This window comes from Abrus precatorius, unplaced genomic scaffold (genome assembly GCF_003935025.1).
Source record: "Abrus precatorius isolate BTA unplaced genomic scaffold, Abrus_2018 Scaffold2, whole genome shotgun sequence".
Classification (NCBI taxonomy): Eukaryota; Viridiplantae; Streptophyta; class Magnoliopsida; order Fabales; family Fabaceae; genus Abrus; species Abrus precatorius.
The window spans coordinates 6,002,514-6,028,201 of NW_020874362.1; the positions used below are offsets into that span (position 1 = coordinate 6,002,514).

The 25,688-nt window shown below is 30.4% G+C and overlaps 3 protein-coding genes across 5 annotated transcripts; 1 reads left to right on the forward strand and 2 right to left on the reverse strand.

The window, feature by feature from the left end:
- Window positions 1-7,099: 7,099 nt before the first annotated feature.
- LOC113858767 (epoxide hydrolase A) lies at window positions 7,100-9,437 on the reverse strand. 3 transcript variants are annotated; one of them, XM_027491519.1, is made up of 5 exons: window positions 9,064-9,437; window positions 8,782-8,964; window positions 8,139-8,380; window positions 7,478-7,742; window positions 7,100-7,388 (listed from the first exon to the last, which is right to left on the reverse strand). In XM_027491519.1, the coding sequence occupies exons 1-4, from the start codon at window positions 9,361-9,363 to the stop codon at window positions 7,493-7,495; spliced, it is 975 nt and encodes a 324-aa protein (XP_027347320.1). In that variant the 5' UTR covers window positions 9,364-9,437; the 3' UTR covers window positions 7,100-7,388; window positions 7,478-7,492. The 3 variants fall into 3 exon arrangements, with proteins under 3 accessions (XP_027347320.1, XP_027347319.1, XP_027347321.1); XM_027491520.1 differs by having other exon boundaries at window positions 7,132-7,388; window positions 7,513-7,742; XM_027491518.1 differs by having other exon boundaries at window positions 7,124-7,742.
- A 2,758-nt stretch (window positions 9,438-12,195) lies between these two features.
- LOC113858298 lies at window positions 12,196-12,739 on the forward strand. The gene has a single exon (XM_027490867.1). It carries the CDS (start codon window positions 12,306-12,308, stop codon window positions 12,645-12,647), a length of 342 nt encoding a protein of 113 aa, XP_027346668.1. The 5' UTR covers window positions 12,196-12,305; the 3' UTR covers window positions 12,648-12,739.
- A 1,775-nt stretch (window positions 12,740-14,514) lies between these two features.
- On the reverse strand, window positions 14,515-19,672 carry LOC113859361 (probable methyltransferase PMT27). The gene is made up of 8 exons (XM_027492159.1): window positions 18,503-19,672; window positions 17,884-18,033; window positions 17,058-17,328; window positions 16,330-16,440; window positions 16,060-16,234; window positions 15,516-15,773; window positions 15,183-15,389; window positions 14,515-15,092 (listed from the first exon to the last, which is right to left on the reverse strand). The coding sequence occupies exons 1-8, from the start codon at window positions 19,670-19,672 to the stop codon at window positions 14,885-14,887; spliced, it is 2,550 nt and encodes an 849-aa protein (XP_027347960.1). The 3' UTR covers window positions 14,515-14,884.
- Window positions 19,673-25,688: the final 6,016 nt, after the last annotated feature.

Here is a 25,688-nt window from a genome sequence, read left to right on the forward strand (position 1 = left end):
GAGTGTATCACATCTATGGGAGGCAATTCTTATTTAAATGACTAGGATTGAACCATGTGTCAACAAGGGATAAAGTATTGTCTTTGCAGTGGGCTGCGTGTAATGTTATTGTATTCTATTCATATACAAGTAGTATAAAGTCCATAAATACATTAAACATAGGTCACCTATAATGTGAAAAAAAAAAAAAAGCACAAATAATAGCTATAAAAAAATATAAATCTGAACAAGCTACTAATGTTTTTCCTCACAAAGTGAAGATACACTGTGGAGAATGATCTCTAACTTCATTACGAGGGTTGCGTCACACATCGTGCACTTTTGCATATATAACAATGTTGAATTGTTCATTTAGATTAATGTTGTGATTTCTCTGACGATGTCTTTTTAAGAGGCTGAAAATCTAGACCTAGTGCATTCAATGTGAATAAGGATAATTCATATGGAAGAGGTCATGAATATTCAGAGACAATCATGTGCAACACTAAAAGGAAAAGCAGATGAATTGGAAGTGAATGGGTGAGCTGAATTGTGATAAATGAAAATAGGACGTTTTTATAATGTGTGAATGGTGAAAAGAAAACTGTGAAGGGACATGATATATGCCATCTCGTCATTTGAGCAACAGGGTAAGTGAAAATTTTGTTGTCTAGATGTGTATTTGGCAACTTTTCAAGTTTTAGCCTTCCTTGTGTAGTCGAGATTAAGCAATATTAATATCTGGATAGGGGGGTGTGTCCCCTTTGAACAAGGGTCAAATGATGAAGTAGGTTGTAAGATAAATTCCTACTCATTTTGTAATGATAGCATTGTCTAACACAATTTTCTCATCTCATCAAATGTAAATGAATCTTACCTATCACTACACAAGTAACATACTTACTCAAGTGCATAACCATGCAATGGAGTAGCACATTTAACATTAAAGCAATTAATTATGATACTACACTAGTAAAGATTAAAGAGAACTTACAAGCAATGCAAAACGTCCACATTCTTGTTCATCTAATCTCTCCTACGAGTAATGTACTATCACATATATTCAAAAATTGAACTTAATAAACCACATTGCAAGTTATTACTCATCACTCGATCTAATCTTTTCTTCCACAAGTTTAAGACATCTTTGAACTTAATTAACTAATTTTTTTCTAGTCTTGCCCCGAAGAGTGAGGTCATGTAATTAGTGAGATTGAAATAAGGGTCAAGGAATGTGTAGCAACATCCAAAATTGACGTATGTCATAGTCATGGTGACACTCGAAAATCTAAAAACATATAAATAAAATCACGACCTCTATACATTGATTCCTTCAGCGTAAACGAAGGTCAAAGGATTCATTAACTCCATAGTAAAGGGTCCCATATAATCTACATTTTCAAAATCACCAACCATATTAATCATAAAGAATAAATACCTCATCATGTTTTAGTTATCTTGTCATGAACCCTCTTAGTAAGACACCTATTCAAAATATAAATAGTAGTAGCAACAATTTTCTAGAATTCTCTAAACAATTGTTTAACCTTCAATATACATCTTACCATGTCTATGATTGTTCTATTATTTCTTTTTATAACTTTATTTTGCTTAGATGTGTATTTAATTATTAGTTGATGTTGAATTTCATGCTGCTCAAAAAAGTCTATACATATGAGATATTCTCACCCTTTATCTATTTTCAATGCTTTGATTTTGTAGCCACTTTATTTCTCAATAAATTCCTTAAATGACTTAAAGGCATTAAAAGCTTCTGATTTAAAAAAATACACCCAAAACTTTATGCTGAAATCATCAATGAAAATAATAAACTATAAGTTACCACCATGTGTCAACACTGCAACTATACATAAGTTTGAATGGACAATCTCTAGCAACATTCTTGCTAAGGGTGAGCATGGATTGAATTTGCCTAAAACTAATCCAAGTCTATTTTAAATTTAATTATACGGAGTAGATTTTAAACTAATTTATTTTCTTTTTCTAAAATTGGTTTTAAAATTTAAATTTGGTTTAAAATTATATTTAAATATATAATTTTATTTAAATTAGCTTTGGATGCTAAATTGGTATAATTATTATATAATGAATTTTTTTAATTTTTATATTATTTTTTATTATATTTTCAATTATAAATTTATCTTAAAAAATATATATTTTAATGAATTAGAAATATTATTAATGTACTTTTCTTTAAAATTTATTTAAAAAAATTAATTAGAATTCTTAATATTTTAAAATGTATGGTAATTTAAATTTAAATATAGTTTTATTTATATATTTTTACGACTTTAGCAAGATATTTTTTATTTATGTGCATTAAAATAATATTTTAAGAAATAAGAAAGAGAGTAAAACAAATAATTTTAAGTGAAACTTTGTGGTTTTGCAAGAGTTTGTTAAATAGCTATACCAATAGCTGTCTCTAGAGAGAGTGGAGAGAAAGTGTGGTATAGTCGAATGCTCCTGTGATGTCGCTTTGCAATGGAACATAACATGGATTTTGTTATTAAGATGCATGAATAAATAGTCTGTACTTACTATTTTTAAAACAAACCAGTTTTGATAAATAAAATTTAGATATATTAAATGAAATTTGATCTAAATCTGGATAAAAAAATTAAAGTGAATCTAAATATCTAGATTTATTAAAAATTTGGATTTCAAAACTAGTTTAGTTTTGGTTATGGTTTGGATCTGTACTTCTAAATTCTTTGCTCAGCCCTAATTCTTTCCAAGACTTTCTAGCTGGGAATTAGTCTTTGTGCTTCTTGCCCTATTAACAAGTCCACATACACCATTAGAAATATTCATAATAGGCAAATAAGAAACATATTCTTTTCGTGACAGATAATTCAATCTAAAAGAGTGATAATATCCAAAATACATGTGTCACAACCAATTATCATTTGAAATAACAGAACTCAAATAAGAAAATTTTTCATGCTAGATTTTTAAAGGGAATAGGAAATTAAGAGTCATTTGTACCTTGGCAACCAACTTCCCATTTTTGTTAATCAATATACAATAGTCTTGGTAAATCTATATATTGTAACCTTTATCTGTCAATTGTCCTATAAATAGATTGTGATGAAGACTAGAAGTACAAAAAACATCAAAGATAAAGTTCTAAAAGTCATCCTTCAATTTAACAGGAACTTGACATTTTCCCAATATTAGAATATTTGTATTATTTCTAAATTTCATGGTAGATTTTATTGTTTCATATAGAGAATAAAATAACTCTTTTTTGCCACTCATATGATTACTACATCTAATATCTAAATACTATATTTCCATTTTCTGTAAAATTATTAGTTGCAAAAAATAAATTTTGCAAGTTATTAGAATTTTCACCAACATTTTGGTACTCATCTTCTATCATGTTTGTTTGTTGTTTGAATTTGCAGTCCAGCAGCTTTGTGTCCGAACTTTACACATTGAAAAAAACTAACATTTGTTCTTTCTTAATAATTGTTGCTTCTTCCTCTTTCTTGGTTGACAACCCATAAATTATTTCCACTTCTTCCTTGATTAGGTAGTCTAAAATTGTTGTCTTGGTTGAAGTTGTCACATCCTTTTCCTCCAATTCCTCAACCTCTAACTTTATAATTTCCTCTTCCTCTGCTATTAAAACCATGACCTTTACCTTTAACATTTTGACGAGTTTCAAATTCATTGTTAAAGTTCATTTAACTCTTTAAGGCTTCATTCATTTTCTCTGTCTTCTCCAAAATTTTACACACATGACTTTCAATACATTCTTAAATTCTACAACGGTTATGATATATGTGTTGTGGGATTCAATTATTGTAGTCATCTTAAATTCTACAACTATCATGATATATGTATCGTAAGATTCAATTATTATAGTCAACACATGATCAAACTTAATTGGCATGATCTGAAGAATTTTCTCCACCATCTTGCTTTCAGAAATGTCATATTCGTATACCTTCATCTTATTAACAATACTAGTATCACGAGAAAAATATTGTTCAACACTTTATAAATTGGACATCTCATATATTTCGTATTCCCTGTGCAGGGATTATAGTTTACATTTTTGTGCTTTCTCCATTTCTTTATATGACAACTTTAAAATGTCTTAGGCATTTTTTAACAATTTTGTCATTTGCGATTTTGTTAAAAATTGAGTAATCTCCACCTTAGGAAATTGGGATAACACCAACTAGTCTCTCCTTTAAGTTGCATCATCAACTCTTTATTGTAAATTTAGTTCAATAAAGCTTTAAATATTGTGAGCTTTTAAATAAAGTCTTCCAATAATTATAATCAAGTTTTCCATCAAGTTTGGGACCTAAGCATACAATATTAAAATTAATTGACATCTTTCACTCTCAATTTTAAGCTAAATATAAAATATATTTGTAATTATGAGAACTCTGCATATACACACATCAATTTATGTGAATTGTTTTATGACTTAAATTTAAGTCTTTCTTCTATGCAAATTATGAACATAACATTTTTAAATGAGTAAATTATCAATTTGGTCCTTAAAAGATAAAAAGTCATTTAATTTAGTTTTTGAAAGATATTAAAATTGTTTTTTAAATGTGTAGTTTATCATTTATTTCAATCTTTAAAAGAAGAAATTGATAAATGTAGTCTCTAAATATATAATGTGTTATTTATTATAATTTATCATTTAAAATTGATCAATTAAAATTTATTAATTCTCACATATATACAAATATAACATGTTAAATTCAACGTTATTAAAAAAAATTGTATTTATCATGTCACATTTCAATCTTTATAAGATATAACTAATGAATTTTATCAAGTGGATACAAAAATTTAGTTATTATATAATTTTAATAATTAAAATATCTTTTTTTAAAAATATTTTTATTTATCATGATAATGATTTGTCTGAATATTTTATATAATTTATGTAATTAAAATTGTGTAAGAAGTATAAACTAGGTGATTAAAGTATATATTTTATTCAAATATTTTATATATTTATCACTTTAATAAAATATAAATTGACATTATTTAAATAACATAAATCATAAAAAAAAATACTAATCAATAAAAATGATTTGGGACCATCCAAAAAAAAAAAAACTATTTATTCTATTTACAATTCTAACTTGATTAATATTCAAATTGAATCAGAAATGATATTCTACAACTAGCATATGCTAATCATATTATTCTACAACTAACATATAGTACACTCACTCACTAAGAGATGATATTATAAAACTATTTAAAGAAAATATAATTTTTAATATATTTTTTAATAAAATATTTGATGCTAATCATAAAAAATAAATTAAATTAAAACAAAGAAAGTTAGCAAATAAAATAACTTATTTCTTTGAATTAACTGCATAAATTATATATATAGTTATCATTTAAAAGAAAATTTTGATCATTAGAATTATATAACAAACTAAATTTTATGTCCACGTAAGGAATTTATTAATTAACTCTCATGAAAATGGGAATGTGATATATTAAATGCAATATGACATGCTAATGGAGTATTTTTTTAGTCGCATTCTATTTAATGTTTCTCATTTGTGAGAAATAATCAAGACGAGAAACTATAATAAATGACAAACAACACACAGTTAAGAATTAATAAAATAGATGGTTTGTTTGCCATTCTCCTACAGAATTTAACTCTCAATTCTAGTAATATAAATTATAAACAAAGAAAACATTGTTATTTATATTAAATAATTACATAACTTTTTATGTTTTATGATATTTTTATTTAATTTGATGGTGATTAATATTTTTTCTTATATTATTGATAAGTTTATATTTTATATTGTTTTATGACTTATTTTTTTATGCTCAACCTTTACATAATGAGAATTTTACATTACTTTATTAATTAATTATGCATATTATCATAAATATATCATCAATGAATTAATAAAGTATTTTTGTTAAAATTAGAAAAAATTAAATGAAAAACATTGTCATGCACATTAGGAAGCATGACCTTACTTAACATTTAGTTTAAAAATGCTTTATAACTATGCATAGTCATGCTAACTGTACTTATTTTTTAGTATAACTAATTTGGAGATTTTAAAAAATCAGTGAAAATGAAAATGAACTTTGAATATGAATCTGAATATTAAATTTAACAAAAAGAAAATTATATCTTTTTCACATTTAAATGAGTTAAAGATAACACATATCTCTCGAAAGGTCAAATCATTATTTTTTTTCTTTTGTTATTTAAATTATCTTATACTCTATATAAAGAGACCTCATACCTTATATCCTTAAGAAGAAACACATTAACACTTCAGAACTTTTATGACAACTCTTGAAGCTATTTATTTGGGAGTGAAAATCATTAATAAAGATGTAAGATACTTTTTTAAAATTTAAGTAATTGATTGATAGTGCTTTTTAGAGACTAAGAGTATGTTTGATTTAGTTTTTAAAAATAGTTTTTAATTTTTAAAAATAAATTATAATACAAATTTATACTACAATTTATTTTTAAAAATTAAATCATACTCTAAACTCTTCTAATCTCTTTTTTCTTTGGGATTCTTTTAGTTTATATCACTTTCAAATGATTATGAGTTTATTTACAATTATTTTCTTTTTTTACTCTATTATGAGTGAGTAAATTCATAAATAAGGATACAGTGGATCATTTTCACGCTTTATGCGATCTTTTGTGTATAATTATAATTGTGATTTTTTTAATTAATTTTTATCTTAATAAATTTATGTGTATATGTTAAAAATTTATAACTCTTAATATATCATAATTAAGTGGTCCTACTGCATGTAGTTAATAAATTTATATGATAAAATAAAATAAAGAATTAATTAAATCAAATGTTAATAATTTAGTACGAGTTATTGGCTATTATAAGAAAATTAAAATTAAAATTAAACTAAAAATAAATATAAATATAAACAGATATAAAAGTAAAAAAAATCTTGAATTCATCTTAAATAATTTTATTATTAAAATATTTTTTTTTATCTTTTAATTATCTTATTATTTAATTATTTCACACTGCTATTTTATTTTATTTTATTATTCATTATTTATGTTCAAACAAGTAAATCACATATTTTTAGTAATTGAAAATAATACTCAGATCATCAATTTAAGAATCTAATCTATTTTATTAGTATTCAATGCTACACTTATTCCCCAACAATTATACAACTTACCATCTAGAAAAACCTATAAATTTGAAGCGGACACACAAAATACGCATCGTTATTCACACCCAAGATCTTGCCAACACCTCGGTGACATTTGTCTGTAATATTGCAGAAATTAAGGAAACTAGATATTAAAACCAATGAAAAATCACAATCTAATAAATTTTGTGAAGATCACACCTACGCCTTGGAGCCAGAACCTGGAGCAGGAAGGGATTGACATCAACAATCTATAAACCGCTAATACTATATGGATGCAATGGGGAGAAAAAAGGGTCTCAAGTGGAACCTGTTTAGGATTTCCCTAATCGAGAGATAATTTACCGATGAAGGAAAGGATTTCATTTGAAATTTGCTGGGCCTTTTCTTGATGTATAAAATGATGGCCATCTAGTATAACCACTTCAAGGTTGGGAACAAGGCTCTTAAAGATATCACTTTCCACAAAATTCTTTGTGCCACCACTTTCAAAACCGATGTCTTTGGCTCCAGCAATGAACTTTGTTGGAACTGTTATCTTTGCTCCTTGCCATGGTGCAAGAAGCTCCCAGTTTCTGTAAACATTGAGCATGTATATTAGTAGGATTAACTTTGAGAAAAATCACACCCGTCGAATTTTATTGTATTAACAGAATGGATCTGTCACGTGTATGATAAGTGTCATAGCAGTGTCCTTTTATCTTGCAAAGGATGTAAAAATTGATGCTCTGCTCACAAGTTGATGTAAAATATGTAATGTGAATTTATCACCATTCTAGTCAAGTGTAATAATTTCTTGCCAGTTGGACTTGGTAAAACCTTATAATGCAATAGCGCGTTGTGAAGCAACGCATTGCATTTTTTTTCCAAAGTTTGACTAAAGTAGAGAATTCGAAGTTGCCATTGTTTACTTTTTGAGAAATGTGGATTTTTTTAAGAATTAAACAGAAAAAAGTAATGAATATGCTTACAGGTCCATTGCACGGTAGTAATTGAGTGGACCAGTGAAACCAGATTCTTGGAATTTGTCAGCAAAGACCATGAGTTCCTCCTCAGTTATCCATGATGGCAAAACCGAAGGTGTTGGCAAGAAATCAATAATCTCCATGCCAGGAGGAGCTGCTAGAAAATCTGTCCATGTTATCAGCAAAAACTTCTTCATCACTGTCAGACAATCATATCTAGCAAATGCTCTCTCTGCTCGCCCTGGTTCCTGCACACCCACCCCAATCCACAGCATATTATTATAATCATTTTTTAAGGCTTTTCAAATAGTTCATTTTGAGCCTATAAAATGGATTTATCATCAGGTGTTTTAACTTATTTTAATATTTTTTATAATTAATTAAGTTTCATAATAATTTTTAGAGTAATTTTGAATAAATAAATAAATTATTTATTTATTAAATATTTTTTTATAATGTAAGAATTCATGCTACAAAAATATACTAAATAAAAACTTACCAAATATATAAATTATTTTTATAAGCATTCTATAAACTCTTAACTCTTTTAAATATGAATTCATAAACTAAAAAAATTATTAGAATTATAAATTCTCTCCAATGAAGATTTATTCTTTATGAACCAATTTAAACAAGCATGTAAGGGTACCTGAAACTGGCAGACATGACTCTCATCTCCATACAGTTTTCTAATAGTTTCAACAGTTTTAGCAGTAGGAGATCTTGGATAATAAGGAACCCCAATAGCAACAAATCCCTTCACTCTGTCAGGCCTAAACAGGCTCAGTTGCCATCCAATATTTGCTCCCCAGTCAGATCCAACTACAAATGCCTATATTCAATTTGGTTCCAAAATTAATAATAATAATAATAATTGAAAAACTATAAAATTCTCTGATTTGGGCACACACTAGGAATTTGATGCTCATACCTGTTGTTCACCAAAATGGTCAAGCAAACCTATAAGGTCACCTACAACATGGTGAACAGTGTAGGAACTAGGATCAATAGGAGAATCAGAGTCACCATATCCTCTGAGATCAGGTGCAATTGCATGATAACCATGTTGGGCCAAAAAGTTGAGTTGGTGGCGCCAGCAATACCATATTTCTGGGAACCCATGAAGCAGTAGAACTAGTGGTCCTGTCCCTTTCTCTGCCACATGTATCCATACTCCGTTCGTTTTTATTCTTTGGTGTTTCACTTCACTCACGATGCCTAATTGCTCCATAGAGTTTAAGGATCAAATTAACCAAAATTGGACCTAGCAGCAGCAGATGTTCCTTAAGATGAACAACAGCTAGAGAGGATGAAACGTGTCCTTAAAGGTTGCCAAGTGTCAAAGCTGAGGTCAGAGCACAACTTTGACTTGCTAACCCCAAACATTTTTTTATCATATTTTCTTTAAAAGAAAATTTTAACTTTAGTTTCTAATTAATAATAACAAAATTTAAGTATTACTGAGACATTATTTAAAAATTTAATAAATAATAAGCTTTTCTAAAAAATTATGTTAAAATATATTTTTTAAAAATATAAATACATAATGTATTAAAAAATTTCATCACAATTTTATAATTTAATTTATTAAATGTATTTTTTCCCATTATAGCTCGTTACTTTTAGGTATTTAAATTGGGATTTTTAAGAATTGATATGAATAAACTTTTTATTTAAATTATTTTATGGGATTAGACAATTTTGTTTTAAATAAATTAATAATATTTTATTTATAAAAATAAATAACTAATATAATTTTTAATAAAACATTTTTACCGGATTAATTTATATAAAATAAAATATTTATCTAATAAAATAATTTAAAGAAAATGTCATAGGATATCGTATTCCATGCAACCCATGCACTGAACAAAACAAAAAAAGATGAACAAGGGAATCATAAAAGATAAGCAATGTCCAAAACACGCAACGAAACAAACCAAATGATACGCCTAAGAGAAATTTTCCACGTAGGCTCGTGGCGTAAAGAATTACTTGTGTAGAGAGAGCATTAAGTGGATTATGATTTTATTGAATGAACAAAAAATGATACACTTCAAATGGGTGATGAATATTTATAGAAACTTATAAAAGAGAAAACACAAATTACTAGTCCTAATTCGATTACAACATATGAAAAATAATAATATTTATAACAGAAATAGAAAACAATTACAAAAACAACCATCACTTAACGAAATTGATATAAACTATACTTGATCTAAACTACACTTATACTAATATTTTCTCGTATAAGTTTAAAGTGAATTATTTATTTTGCAGATATACTAAGTTTGGAGTTCAGCTCCATATACTATAGCAGAGTAAGCAATTTTATCATAATTTCAACATACTTATTTGAGATAAAATATGACAAACAATCATACTCTTGTTGAGAATTTTTTATGATAAAGAAGAGGTTAAACTCCATTTGTTATGTGTGAGAGTGAATAATAGAGCTGTGGGATAGAGTTTAAATTGTTGGAGTTGGAACATTATAATATGTATTTCAAATAGAAGTGACTAAATCTAGATAACTTCTGCTATAGTTTTGGCAATATTAAGATACTCAACCTCTACACTAGATTGAGCTACCAAATTCTCTTTTTTGGACCACTGGGAGATAAAATTTGGATCAAAATACATACAAAATCCTAAAGTTAACCTCCCATCATTAGGATCATATACTCAATCTGCATTACAAAAGGTTGTAGTGAAAAAGATTGTTTCGGTGATTGAAGTAGTAAGCCACAAGCTTTAGTGTCTTTGAGGTATCTAAGATTTTTTTTCATAGCTTTCTAATGCATTTTTATAGACTAAGAGAAACTGACACACTTTGTTACCATATAAGCTAATTTCAAGTCGTGTAACACTAGAAAGCATGAATAATAGAAAATAGGAACTAACACATAATTCACATCATATTTAGTTAATTTGTTATTACTCACTAGAGAATCATATTTTAATCATACTTATTTAGTTGTACATAATACTAATATTTAAATTACTTTGAATTGAGTGCATTTAATAAGAACATCTTAATTGAATTTGAAATATTAAAATATTATAATTTTATATTTTTAGAATTTTTGGCTTATATTTATTATTTTCATGATATCTTGAGTTACAAATAGAATTTTGATATTTTTTTTTAATTGGAAAGAAATTTTTCAAGACATCAATTTGATAGGTAATTTCATATAAAAAACACTTTAGAGATGGAAGATATTGCTCGTACAAGTTGAACTATTATAGCTGTACACAAATCTAGAGTATGATTTTATTGAGCCTAATTTACTATGTAAGAGTTCATTACATTTTGAATTTATATTAAATATATTAAACTTAATTAGGATTATTTAAATAGCTTAGTTTTTCTCTCATTAAGCTCATTGTGATTTACCTTTTGAATTATCTTAATTTTTTTGTTATTTTTAAATTCAAGATTTGAATTTTCAGCTTTAATTTCTGTTTTTGTTCTTCTTATTCGTATTCTTCTTCTTTTATTTTTCTGTATTTGTGAATTAAAATATAAAAAACTAAATACCTGAGGATTGATTCTCTAATTCAAATTCAATAATTAAAGTTTAAGATTTTGTCTTTAATTGATTTTGAATATGTTTTACCTATCATTCTCAATTCTTTTATGAGATTTTGTATAGTTTTTGAGTATGAATATTTTATGATATTTAAATTTTATTATTATTCTTAATAAATAATTAACAATAATTTTTAATCTTACCAATTTTTAATTCTGTAATTAGATTAAGAATTATATTTAGATTATTTTAACTTCAGTTATGAGTTTGAATAAAATTCAATTAATGATAATTAAATTTAAATTAAAAAATACTTAATTGCCAACTTGAATTTAAAGATACTCAAATAATGTAAAATAAAATTAAAAAATATTTAAATAAATTAAATATTTATATTTAAATTTAAATAACCATTGTTACGCGTGTTATATTTCTATCTTATTTTTATTTTTATAATTTCTAATTTTATTTTAAGAATGATCAAGTCAAAGTTGTCAAACCTAAAAACGTACAGCAATTGAAACGCGTCCGTGTTGCATAAAACGACAGCATACATTCTTAGACTTCAATTGATCCCAATCCGCTCGAGAGAGAGAGAGAGAGAGAGAATGAGGTGGTGGCGGCGGCGTAGACGATGAGAGCCGGACCTACCCATTTCACCCAAAACCTTCTTCCTTTCAACATTATCGCCACCAAAAATCGCCTTCACCGCACCCCACCATTCTTTCTCAAACCCTATCGCATGGCCGAGGGCGCATCAGCCACCAATATACCCGCGCCACACCCGATCCAATCGAAACCTGACGCCGAGAAGAAGGGGAATTCACCCAAAGAGATTCCTCCGCCGCCGGAGAAGCCAGATCCCGGCGATTGCTGCGGCAGCGGTTGTGTCCGATGCGTTTGGGACGTGTACTATGAGGAGCTTGAAGAATATAATAAGCTCTACAATCACGACGGTCCTAACCCCAAACCTTAGAGTCATTCTTTTCTCATTGTTTCTTCAACGATTCACAATTCCAAGGTCGGTTTTGTTGTCATACTAATATGTTATTTCTTTTTCTTTTATTTTTACCCTCATTACATTGTTTATGTGTATTACTGATAGCCAATTAAAAGTTAAAACCATGTAGATTTGAATATTTATTTTTTCGTGTGATTAATTATTTAATAATTCTGCAGTGGATCGGAATTTTGTGCAAAAAAAAAAACATGAACACGAGTTTGATAATGATTCACTGAATCCTAGATATATGTGCTGCTTTTAAAAATATAATAATAAAATCACTTTTTTAAAGTATATAAACTTTATTTGATTGCGAGATATTATAAAAATTTGTATTAATAATATTAAATGTTGTAATTGTTAATAAAAATTATTATTTATTTGATTCTTATATTAAAAAATCTGAAGTAAATACATTATAATACTTTCCCCGTTTGAATCGGTGAAATTAGAGGAAACTAATTGTTGAGGTATGAATATTAAATAGTATGGTGATATTTTAGCATTGCTTACTTCCCTGGCTCAATACTCATGGGTTAAAGGGATCCTTTGCCAATGCTTATATAGATTGACAATTTGGAGTTTGTTAGTTCCCGATAACTTGTATAGTTATTGGGGTTCGGGAACTCCTACAATTCACTTCCCCACACAATGTGATAGTGCCAAAATTGAGTTTAGTTCAAGAAAAACTGATTCTATTGGTGGTGTTAGAACCCTTGTGTTATGGAATATTATTGATTTTTGTACTGGTGAATGGTTTATTGTTGCTGGGGCTGGTTGTCATTGCCACAATTTGAGCCTTCACCTGTATATCTTGTTATCACACCATCTTTTCATCTTACGCATCAATCCTTTTATTAGTTGCACTAAATGATTTTACCACCGGGGCATCATAAGATGCAGTTTGTTTTTGAAATGGAAACATAATTTTGTCAATATCTCAGGGTTTATTGTTGATGACAAGCTCAGGGTTCAGCGTGTCAAATATATGAAATTCAAGAATGTGTTGTGTACTATTAGGTTAAGAGATCTGGTAAGCTTTACAAACAGAATCCCTAGCCCAAATCTTAGAATTTTGTTCACAAATTTCTCATTGTTGCCCCCAGCAAATGGATGATTGACAGGTTTCCTGTAATTTAACCATGAAATTTTGGATTCCTTTTTTGTTCTTTTTCATTTTGGAATAATTAATTATCTTATTTGAACAATGAAATGGATTAGTGCTCGTTATATAACATGCACATGAGTTGGTATATTATATTGAAATTATTTGAACATTGATACGGGTTCGTGATTCCTTAGTAAATTACTTGACAATATCATAAGAATGCCTGCATTTTATCAATAATAAAAAGGAAATAATAAAAACTTTATGACATTTTCCTTGTTTGAAGTTGAAGGGGTTCCACTTAGAAGGAGCGAAATTTTAAGAGATGAAGATAAAAACGAACTTCTCATTAAGCGGTACAAGATGAAATCAGTTACATAAGCTCATATGGGAAAAAAGAGAGTCAAAATTAAGCTAAGGGTTAAAACTAATTCATAATTGATTTTAATATTTAAAATTTAAAGTAGAATGGGGTTTATTGAAATTTGGAAAAGTTAGTAGTTCGTACTTCGTACTACTATATATTTTTATTGTCAATGACAGTTTTTTTAATCCAGTAAATAAGAGATAAAAGGAGAATAAAAAGAAATGAGAGTTCGTGAGAAAATTAACAAGGAAACAACAAAAGACAAACTTTAGTTGAACTTTTTAAATTTGGTACAGATAAAATCTAGCTTTTATAAATTTGGATAATAACAAAATACCTTATATTTAAAGTCTAGATTTATTGTGCTAGATCTTGTTTATGAGGATTCCTAGACACTCCTATAGAGGATGTGATGTAAGGGAAATAGAACATAATTCTGGGGCAGGGGATCCTGCATGCAGAAAACTGCTGCTTCTGAATGCAGGCATTGAACAGGATGACAAGGAAATGACATTTTATATTGACAACTACAAATCTGTCTTCGGGTCCGTGTATTACGCATCTCCATTTCGGGGCAGTACGTCAATGATCTATCTCAGCAAAATGGGGTGACGTTTTCAGTACAAAATTTGTGGCATAGAAGGCCAGTGACAAACCAAACCCCATGTCATTGCCAATGCACAGCATGTCATAAAACATAAATCTTAAATTGAATCACCAATGTTGTCTCCTTGATCAGAACAAATTTACGGAAGAGTTGGGTCTCCAAGTGCCTTTCTTGGCGCATAACACCCCTTCTTGGTTTTTGGATGTTATCTCCCAATGCAGAGATTTCAGCAAATTTTCCACTTCTCCAATGGCACTGGATTCATCCCGAACAATAATATTACCTCCTGGTCTGAGTATTCTATCGACCTCTGCTATAACAGGAACAAAGTTGCACCTGAGAAGCCAAAACAAGAGAATAAAATCAATATGCTACAATTAGTTTCTCAACTCTAGGTGAGAAAAAAATGTAAAAAAAAATCACTACTTCCATTGGTACCTATTTTTTAGATTAGAGAAAAGATGATCCGCGTGAAGTAGATCATAAGTTCTTGGATAGGTGCTGAATGATTCACACCAATCATGGTATATTCCAATAAGACCCCGCTCATAGATGATAGGAAGTGTGTCTGGAGAATCACTGTTAACCACATTGAATACCCAAACAGGAAGATCCTTCAGAGCTGCTGCAAATCTGCACACACATTGTGTAATGATTCAATAGTTACCAAGGTGTGATAGATACATTAGGACTAAAAGTAAGGCATTCTAGAAGAGAATGTGATAGTTTTTAGTCCAAACTAAATCAATATATACCTACCCTCCATAGGTAGCTCGCATGTCCATGACATTTCTCACGTTTGACCAAGTAACCCCACTGTTGCTCAGCTCATCTACAACGTTATTCCAGCGTTCATTATCTGCTGCAAAATCTTGAGAAACTTGTTTTTCAACCTGCAAGTTGTTTAACCAATATGGGGCCTTTTGCAGTCTACGAGGCCAAGGTTCAGGCCATCTGGTTCCTCTTTCAGCCTTGTCAACTGGCAACTTGTGCATGCATACCTGTAGCGGAACATACCTGTGGTACAATGGGTAAATAAAAAGTAATGAAATGTTATTATGCACTTCTGGAATATATAAAAGGATTTTGTCTGAGTTATCCCATTCGATAAATAATCCTATCTTAGCTGGATCAATAACGTTAAGATCCTGTATTAAAAATTGTGTCAACTTTTTATAAACAAAATCCAATTAGTCTACTTAAGATAGAATTATCTACTCACTGGTAACCTAGACAAACCCCATATAACATGTCACACAACTCCATATATGCACATACACAGAATTTGCCAATAGAGATTTACCAAGCAGCATTTGGGTCATCATCATCTTTGCACATTGGAGGTTGGTTTTGTTCCCTTTCCTCGTAGCATTCATTGGAAATAGGTTTGCGGTAGAAGGCAGCACCAACTTGATTCAATTCATCCTTTTGTATGGTCACGAGTTCCCAACACATGGACTTGGTTAATGAGGTCATTTCTAGAACAGAATAATAACAAAAATATAAGCGCCTATGAAAAATGCCAAATTATTCCTTTCTGAAGCACAAAGATATGTTATGTGATGTATCGTACCCTTCCATATGTCTGCATCTTCTTCTATCGTTTGGTAGACAGGAGTAGCACACCATACAAAGTAACCCCCTGGTCTAAGAACACGATTCAATTCCAATAGCAACATGCCACCTACAAGATTTACACATTTTACAAAAACCATGATCAATGCAAAACAGAAACATTAATAGAATTTAGAGTGTTGCTAACCGGTACCGTTTTACCATTCACAAAAAAAATCAATAAATACTCCTTTCGATTTTTTCATTAGAAACAAATAAGTAATTCATCAAAACTAATAAAAAATAGTTGCGTTATAGATTTATAGTGTATTCTAAAAACATCTATAATAATAAATACTCAAATTGATAACTCCTATATTAAATAAATAAATGTCCTCTTATATAAATAATGTAGGAGTAGCTTGATGATATAAATATCTTATTTTATGAAATAAATTTAGCAATTAATGCAAATATTTTATATTTTAGACCAAAAATTAGTACTCCTTCCTTTTTTGAAAAATAATCATTTAAGGTTGCATAAGAACTAAGAAATGTAGTTAATTATTTTATTTTTATTAAGAGTATTATCAAATTTTATATTATACCCATTTAAAAATTTATTTATGCAATAAATGAATAGAGATAAGATAAAATAAATAAATTTCAAGGCACAGGTCAGCACTTTTCTAAAATTGAATATAAAATAACAAATATAAACAAAGCAAAATGGTAAGCGAATCTAACCATCTTCATGCCAAGGTACACGACAGCGTGCACAATGAACAAGATCAAAGACGCTGCTGGGGAATTGCAACCTTTGAGTACCCATGACGGCAGATATGGCTGGTATCCCTCTCTCAAGGGCAAACTGCACTTGTGCTTCATGCTCATCTTTAGGTGCAAAAGACATAGCAATAACATCTCTTTCAAACAGGTAACCTCCTAAGCTACCAACTCCACACCCAACATCCAATATCACCCTCGTGTGCTTTCCCCATGCAATTTCTGGTACAGCCTGCGTAACATAAAATAATCATTCTTTTCAACAACAGTTTAATTTGCTATATCATCTTATAAATTCTGATGATAATGAAAGGTAAATATATTTATTATCTTAAAAATAAAAAAATAAAAAATTTCTTTATTTAATAATTAGAAATTTTGTAAGTATAAAATAATAAATAAATAAATTATTCTATCAACAATTCCGTGCGAAATTGTATTCTTTCCAGCAAGAAACTATGCTTAAACAATAAAAAAAATATGTAATTGATGATTTGATAGAAAGAAAGAGAACAATAAAAAAGGTGAAAAATAAATGTAAGAGAAATTAGATATAAAAATATGAGTTAAACTTATATTAACTAGGGAAAAATAATTTTTTGGGTATGGTAAGTTATTAATTATATGTGCATACTATTATGCCCTAAGACAGATATTTTAAAATATTATTTTTTGTATAGGGGATTTTTAAGGGAGTCTACAAGGTCAAGTTCATAAACACTTCTTGAGTTTTAGTAGGCTCTTTGTTTGACAACCTTGCTAACTATTACGCACGAAGGTTCATTACCTTTTGAAGAAAATCAATGTAGTGGAGAGCACCATGAATGAATTGTGTGCCACCTCCAGGGAATGTCAAGAACTCACCCGACAACTTCACCCAGTTCTGGTGTCCCTTCACATCCGCAAGCAAAGTGTGTGGTATGTTGTGGTACCATATCTGTTGAAAGACAATGTAGAGCTTTAATTATTAGAAACCACTCATCATACATGGGTAGCCTACTGAAAATAAGTAAAATGTTTTGTATAGCACTAGAAGTGGATATTTTAGGTGTATTTTCCTTTCATATTTGTGGTATATTTTTAGAATGTATGTACATAAAATAGAAAAAGAAAGTGAGAGATAAAAATAATGATATGAAATATTACATATAATGTCAATTTTTAATAATTCAAATAATAGAATTACTTAAATAAATATACTCTTTTAATTTTCAAAAAGGTGAAAGGATAGAGCCTTATTACATTTTATATTATTAGTTTATGAAGACTTAAAATCACGGGAATCTCATTTCGTGACACGTAGAAGTTTGTAGGTCTCAATAAATGTTAATAAAAAAAATGTTTGAAAGTATGTTGGAATGAATGTCTTAAATGTTTGTTCTTTTCAACGTTAAAGTGGGTGTCACCTTATCTCTGCTGCTAGGCCATTGGATTGGTGTTTTGTAACCTTGGGGAAGTGGCACGAGGCAAGTAGGTGCATCCTCAGGGCAATGCCTCTCTCTATGTTCGTAGTGTTTTCTATGCGAAGTTTTGAGATACTTTTCATTATCCAAACAAGGAATAAAATCAGCACCAGCTGTGACATTGCAGAGACTCCACTTCAATTCATGCAACTGCACTTCCTCAGCACCACCAGATTCATCCTTCTGTCTCTCTTTTTCACCCCGAGATTCATCTGCTTGCGTTGACCATGATTTCTTTAACTCCTTCTTCAAACCTTTGCTCGATTTCCTCCTAGTTTTCTCTACTTTTGGCTTCTCCATTTCTTGACCCTCATCTTCGATCCTTTGCTTTTGGTCTTTTTCCGTTACCTCACTAATTTTGTCTTCCCTTAGTGGTTGCTCATTTGGTTCATCATCCCTGTTTCTCGATCCTCGATTGTCAAAACTTTGAACCTCTTCTTGATTTTCACCCGCATTTGCATTCTGAGACTCTTCGTTTTGTTTTGCATTTGGGTTATCATCTTGGGCTGTGTTGCTCTCTTCAGAAACATGAGTACTTTGCTCATCTTTCTCAAACTCGTTGATTTTCTGATCATTGTCTGAAACTGTAGCTTCGTTTGTTATGGACACTTCTTGTTTTTGTGTTAACGTGTTTTCCTCTGATACTTGCGATCCACTCTCTTGTTTGTTTCCGATGTCAGTTTTGATAGCATCATCAGGGAGATTACCTGGGTTGTCTCCAAAGACGGTAGTGTCCTTTTGGTCTTGGCTTTTGGTGGTGGTTTCAGGTGAGTCTTCTATGTTGTTTGTGGTGGTTTGATCATTTGAATCGTCTATGTTTGTTGTTGTTGTTGTGGATTCAGTTGACTCTTCTGTGTTTGTTGTTGTTGTGGCCTCAGTTGAATCATCTATGTTTGTTGTTGTTGTTGTTGTGGTTTCGGGTGTGTCTTCAGTGGAAGAGGAGAAATCGTTATCTATGGCTGTGCGTGTTTTGGGAGAGACTACGGAGTTGGAGGTTAACATCCATAAGCCCAAAACGCATAGTGAGATGAAGACTAATGTTGTCAAGGTTGATGCGTACGAGGTTGATGAAGAGGACCTCCTGTTGCTTCGTGACTTAGAAGGTTGTGCCATTGATGGGTGTTGTTGATGGAGGAAATGAGAGTGAAATTAGTGGGGACTAGAGAGAGAGAGAGAGAGGAAGGGGGGAGAGAGAGAGGTTTGAGTGATGTTTGTGGAAGAAATGTTTCTAAGTTGGAAGTTGGAAAGTATCAATGATCCCAAAAAGTCGCAGCAGTGAATTTGTCAAGACAGTTTAGTTGCTATTTTAGGGAGCAGACAATACAAAGAAATCGCATGCATCATACACAAAGGTGAGGCTTTGTCTCAGTTGGAAAAAAAATCACTTCTATTATTAATTTTGATTATTACAGTTTTTAACTTTTATTTTGCGATAGAGTTAGGCTCGTTCATTTTAAAGCATATTAAAAAAAACATTTATATACCAATTGGTAAAGGGTAAACTATAAGAAAAGAGAGAGAGAGAGGAGAGTGTAAAAGGTAAACTATAAGAAAAATAGGTTATTGTAGGTACTAATTGGTTAATATTGTTTTTATGCATGGCATATGACAATTTGTTGTACCATATTCTAAGCTTCTTTTATGCGTACAAGAATTTATATCATTGAATTATTAAAAAGAGAGTTGTCACATGCTCATATTCTATTATGGTTTTAAGCAAAAGATAAGCTACATTCAATTGAAATGATTAATTCTTTAGTTTATGCTAAATTGTTAAACTCATTTCAGTATCCAAAATTTTTAATGTTGCATCAAATTATATGATGCATGGACCTACAAGATGTCAAAGAGAATCTCCTTACATGAAAAATGATAGGTGTATGATAAGTATGTATCTTGGCATGCTTTTATAGTCTATATATTTATGTGTGACTATTTTTTAATTGAATTTTCACTAATTTATATATATTAATTGTGCAGTTTAACATAAGAAGGTCACAGTTAGATTTTGCACTAATACAAAAAACAATTTTTATAACAAGATTTTACATCAGTTTTTTGTGAAATGAGGTAGAAAAAGATGCGATGACATTTTTGCAAACTTTTCTATATCAGTTGTCAAAAGAACCGATGTAAAAAGTACTTTTTACATCGGTTGTAAAAATAACCAATGTAAAAAAAATATGGTGGCATTTTTTAAATTTATGCAAATTTTTCTATATCAATTTTTACAACCGATGTAAAATGTACATTTTACATCGGTTGTTTATGGGAACCAATGTAAAATCAATTTAAATTTCAAATTTTCAGATACGCACTAGCGAAATAGCATAAATTGGAGAGTCAAATACAAATTTTTCTTAAGTTTCTGAAACTTTTGCTCTGTTAGCTAAGTAAACAACGAACATGTAAATATTTTTTTAGGTACATCAATTATTTTAATTTTTTCATTTTTTTTGTTGTTTCTTCTTCCTTATTAAACGATTTGATGAACAGTACATCTTCTTTATGTTTCAGATTCAAACAAAGATGAACAATAATGAAATACGATGAACACAACAAACATGATGAATATAATCAACACGACAAACATGGCAAATATGAAGAACTTGAAGAACACGATGAACTTGAAGAACATAATAAACATGAAGAACACAACGAATACCATATGTAACACCCCAAAAATCACTTACATTTTCTATATATTAGAGCTTAGAGTTTTGGTTCATCTTAGTTAATTCTCTCTAATGTCCATTTTATGCCTAAGTGATATTAAAATCATCTAGTTAAGGTCCTTCCCCAAGCTTTATTCTTCTTACCTTAGATTTCATAAATATTCACATTCCTATATGTATGATTTGGTATCCAACAAATTTTTTTTCTCCCTTTCTATCATTATTCCAAGAGGAAGTACAGTCACAGAAATTTTGTTATTAGATGACTGGGAAGGAATGGTGGTGCCACTCCCCATCCATCTTTTATCCCATAAAATCCTCAAATTAAGTTTCAATTTTCTAAATTATTCCATTGTTAGGACTGCATAACATGCAACAAGACTCCAAACTCCACCAAATCTATGCATGCTACAAATTACTGTGGCAATCCATTCAAACTCCACGCGTAATCCACCCATATAACACTATTGGTTTGAAAATTTTGATCATGTACAAACATATGCTAGGGAGAGACAGATTTCCAACGTAGACATAGCATTATAAGTGTAAGATTTTATAATATAATGAAGTTGTTCTTTAAATGTTGCATGATGTGTCATTATTCTCATTGCTGGCCGCTGCATAATCCTCCATCTCGACGCTAAAAAGACCATCAGCTGCTACCTCATATCCTTGCCTTAATGAAATGAAAGCCTTCATTAATGATGAAGATGTCTTAGTGGCTTTGGGAATGCAAACACAACCGCTCTTAGTCTCGTCAAATCAGCAAGTTAGTTCACCAAATCTCCTGAAGTAAATAGTACTGAGGAAAGAAAGACAAAAGGAGAAACTAACTAAGATACATATGCACACTAAAGGAATAAAATATATATGTCTCTCAGTCTTTTGTTAAAGCTTTTCTTCTCCTTTCACCCTCCCTTGTCACTCTGCATATTTTCCTCTTTCTTATTCTGCCAAGGAGAAAAATCCGTGAGTTATACAAAGGTAAGCCAACTGTAAACACCGTATCAATATACTCAAAAATCTTAGTTCCATAAACTTTCCCTTGTGTATTTTATGTCACTCACTGCATGTTCTGTGTAGTAAAATCGTGACATTTCAAGCTTGCCATTTCCTTTCTCTACAATCAAATTCTCACTATCAAGTAAGGGGGTGACCTTGACTGTATGGAACCTTGTTGATGTTTCCATTACTTTTGATTGAATTATGATTGCATAATTAGTTAAGTTTATGTTATGTGATTTGCTGGATTTTTTACTTGAGTTCAAATAAATCCTGTTGCATGTAATATAATGAAGTTGCCCCCATTAAGAAGAGGAAGGGGACTAAGAAATAAAACATAAAGTGTGGAACAAATGAAAGTAAATTATATAGGGGATACATTGATTTAACAGAACATTTGTTTTCTTTTTATGATGAATTAACTCGTATATTTTTTACCTATGGCCAAGATTAGTACTGGACCGTTTGATATTTAATTGTGATAGTTAAAAATTTAATTCTTAGAACCTTGCAAGAGTGAGATGAAGGCTGGACAATTTGACAATTAACCATGATAATTTGAAATCTGAAGCTCAAAATCGGAGAGAGTAAGGCAATAAGAATAGTGATGCTAACTTTGATTAATTATTTCCTCTGTACAAAAAAAATTACTATAGCTAACATAGCTGAGAAATTGGTGTAAGGACAAGTACTTAATGACAAAACCAAACTAAGAACAATTGGAAACGAAGAACTAAAACTTAATACTAAAACTCCTAGACTTGATGTCTAGATTGAGACAATATATATAATAAACAATTAAAAGGACGTACATTAAACATATTGCAATACTTTAAGTAAAAACTATATGTAAATATACTTGTAATAAGACGAAATAAAGTTTCATTATATGAATAGATATTTATATTCCCCTAAAACCGTAAGTAACCAGATTTAAGTATGGCCATAGCGAACTATCCAAAAGAATAAAGTAAAAGATAAATTAGGATGGAATATGGATAGTGTGGGACCTAGTCGAAAATGGCCTTAGACTTTATATGGCAATGGGTGGACACACACACACACACATATACTACCAATAAGACATTAGGATTTTGACGCCAGGTAGTAAAGTAAATTGTAGCTACAAATTGAAATTTCATGGAGATTAATAATAAGACTGAGAATAAAAGAAAATAGAAATCTTGGTAAACACCTTAACCGAAAGTGATTGTAATCCCACTAGACCTTTACTTGATACTAAACATAATACAATAGTGAGGAGAGTGATAAAAGAATTAATTTTAAAAATTCTTAGAGAATATTAATCTTCTCAATAAATAAATAAATTTAAATACTCTTGTGTAGTCAACCTTAAGTTAATATGCTAATAAATTAAAAGTGTATTAGATATTTCAATTACATAAGATGTGTGATTAACAACTGCCCCTTATAAAATTTGAGACATTAGTACTCAAAACAGGTGGAATTAGGATAGTAACGTAAGGTGAAATAATGAGGAAAGACTCAGCTATGGGAAATTTCAATGTATAAATGACATTAATCAACAAACCTTCAAAGGCAAATAATAGGACTGACTAAAAACCGTGGAATGATCATGCATATGAAAAGAGAGACGACTTAAGGCTACAATTGGCACAGCTGTTGGACGTTTGTGTTAGGTTCATTGGCAAACCTTGAGGGTGGTAAAGGGGGATAACCCAACGGCACAGAGTAGCTTACTATGACCGGGTCACGTCGCCAACAAACCCTTGTCAAGCCTAACATGAATACCCATTACTAAGATCGCAATAGGCTCATTCCTGAACGACACTCGTGAAGTGTAAGGTTGACCATTGTCACAAAATTTTGAATGTGCTAGATATGATAGTAGGAATAGAGTCCTCCAATCACCTTGAGATTTAAAGTGAATTGAATGGAAAATGATATATGGGATCCCATGCATTGCATGACAACAAGAAATTATTATAAAAGAAGAAGTAACCTTCATAATTTACTTGCATCATGCATTAGCTCATTTATAAATATTAGTGATTTCTGTTTTGTCTTACTTTAAACGCAACATTGATTCTTTGATATGCTTACTTCTAATAAAATATTTCTTTTACATGTATTATATGTACTTTGATCTGAAATTATGGACTCACCCTTTCTTTTCTCCTTTGTCTTCTTCTTCGTGGTGTGTGGTTGTTTATTCGGTACATTGTGTATATTATGTGCAGATGGGTTCCGAGATGATGAAGGTGTTAGTGCTTCCGACCGAGGATAACTTGTGGATCTACAATGATACCACCCAGCAAATGATCTACCAAGGGTTCGCCAAGATGACTCTTGTATCAGTTACTGAGGTGGGTTGGGAAACCCGCTGCATTACAGACATGCCCGTCGAGATTGTCTTTCCTTTACTTATTTATGCTACCAGTATACCATTTTCTCTTATTCCAACTAGGGCCACCCCTGTTCCTATGGACATTGATGTCCCCATCCCCTTACCTATCCCAAATAGTATCCCCGACCCTCTTCTTCACCTCCTATTGAGCCTGACTATGTTGATGTTCAGGTATTTGAGTCATCCGTTGACCTTGCCCTCCTACTCCACCCTGCTAATTACCACCTATTGATGAGGTCGAACCCTCACACCGTAGCCCCTCACCACCCTTGTCCTCTCTGCTCTCTCGTATACCTCCACCTATTCCTTGTTGGCTGGAAGATGTAGATAAGGACCTGCCCAGTCTGCCTTCTGACCCGGATGCTACCCTATCCACTTCGCCTGACTCTGATCCCTCAGAGGAGTATACTCCTCTAGACTGATAGTGTTTTCTATATATGTATATGTGTTCTCTTTTGTATGATGGGACTATTTTGGGAAAGGACTTAGACATAGTAGTCCATTTTGCTCTTTCGTAAATTTGTTTTAATGATGCGTCCCAGGTCTTGTTAATGTTGTAGACTTTCATTTAGTTTTATTTTTTTTATGTTGTGTTGATAACTATATATGGTTGCTGAACTTGATCAAAAAGTAAACACTGACATTTATGGATTTTAATTTAACTTAAAAAAATATATTGATAATATTGACGCGAACGTTAAAACTCTCTGAGAAGAGAAATACTGACATCATTGATGAAGATGAATATTAAAAACATCTTTTACATTAGTTATTATAAACAACCGATGTAGAAAGTGACACTTTTTACATCGATTTTTAACAACCGACGTAAAAAGTATCGCCTATATCTACACCGAATACGAAACTGATATGAAAGGCCTCTTTTAATCAATGTAAAAAGTCTTTTTTCCACTAGTGTTGAGTGTATTTTGAACCTAAATTAGTTGAAAAATAGAGCTTCACAACAGTGAGTACGTCTAGTCCCTAGCAATCAACGCAGGAGTGCTTTGATCTACATCCACGATCGTGCTTACATGCGAGAAGCCCAACTATTAAAAAATTT

Excerpts from the sequence above, each read along its gene's own strand:
- LOC113858767 (XM_027491519.1), bottom strand. The coding sequence starts at position 9,363 with ATGGAGCAATTAGGCATCGTGAGTGAAGTGAAACACCAAAGAATAAAA. Across the intron at positions 8,965-9,063 it reads ACCATTTTGGTGAACAACAG|GCATTTGTAGTTGGATCTGA; the intron begins GTATGAGCATCA and ends AATTGAATATAG. Across the intron at positions 7,743-8,138 it reads TACTACCGTGCAATGGACCT|AAACTGGGAGCTTCTTGCAC; the intron begins GTAAGCATATTC and ends CAATGTTTACAG.
- LOC113858298 (XM_027490867.1), top strand. The coding sequence starts at position 12,306 with ATGAGAGCCGGACCTACCCATTTCACCCAAAACCTTCTTCCTTTCAAC.
- LOC113859361 (XM_027492159.1), bottom strand. The coding sequence starts at position 19,672 with ATGGCACAACCTTCTAAGTCACGAAGCAACAGGAGGTCCTCTTCATCA. Across the intron at positions 15,774-16,059 it reads GATGACCCAAATGCTGCTTG|GTATGTTCCGCTACAGGTAT; the intron begins GTAAATCTCTAT and ends ATTGTACCACAG. Across the intron at positions 15,390-15,515 it reads ATGCGAGCTACCTATGGAGG|ATTTGCAGCAGCTCTGAAGG; the intron begins GTAGGTATATAT and ends ATGTGTGTGCAG.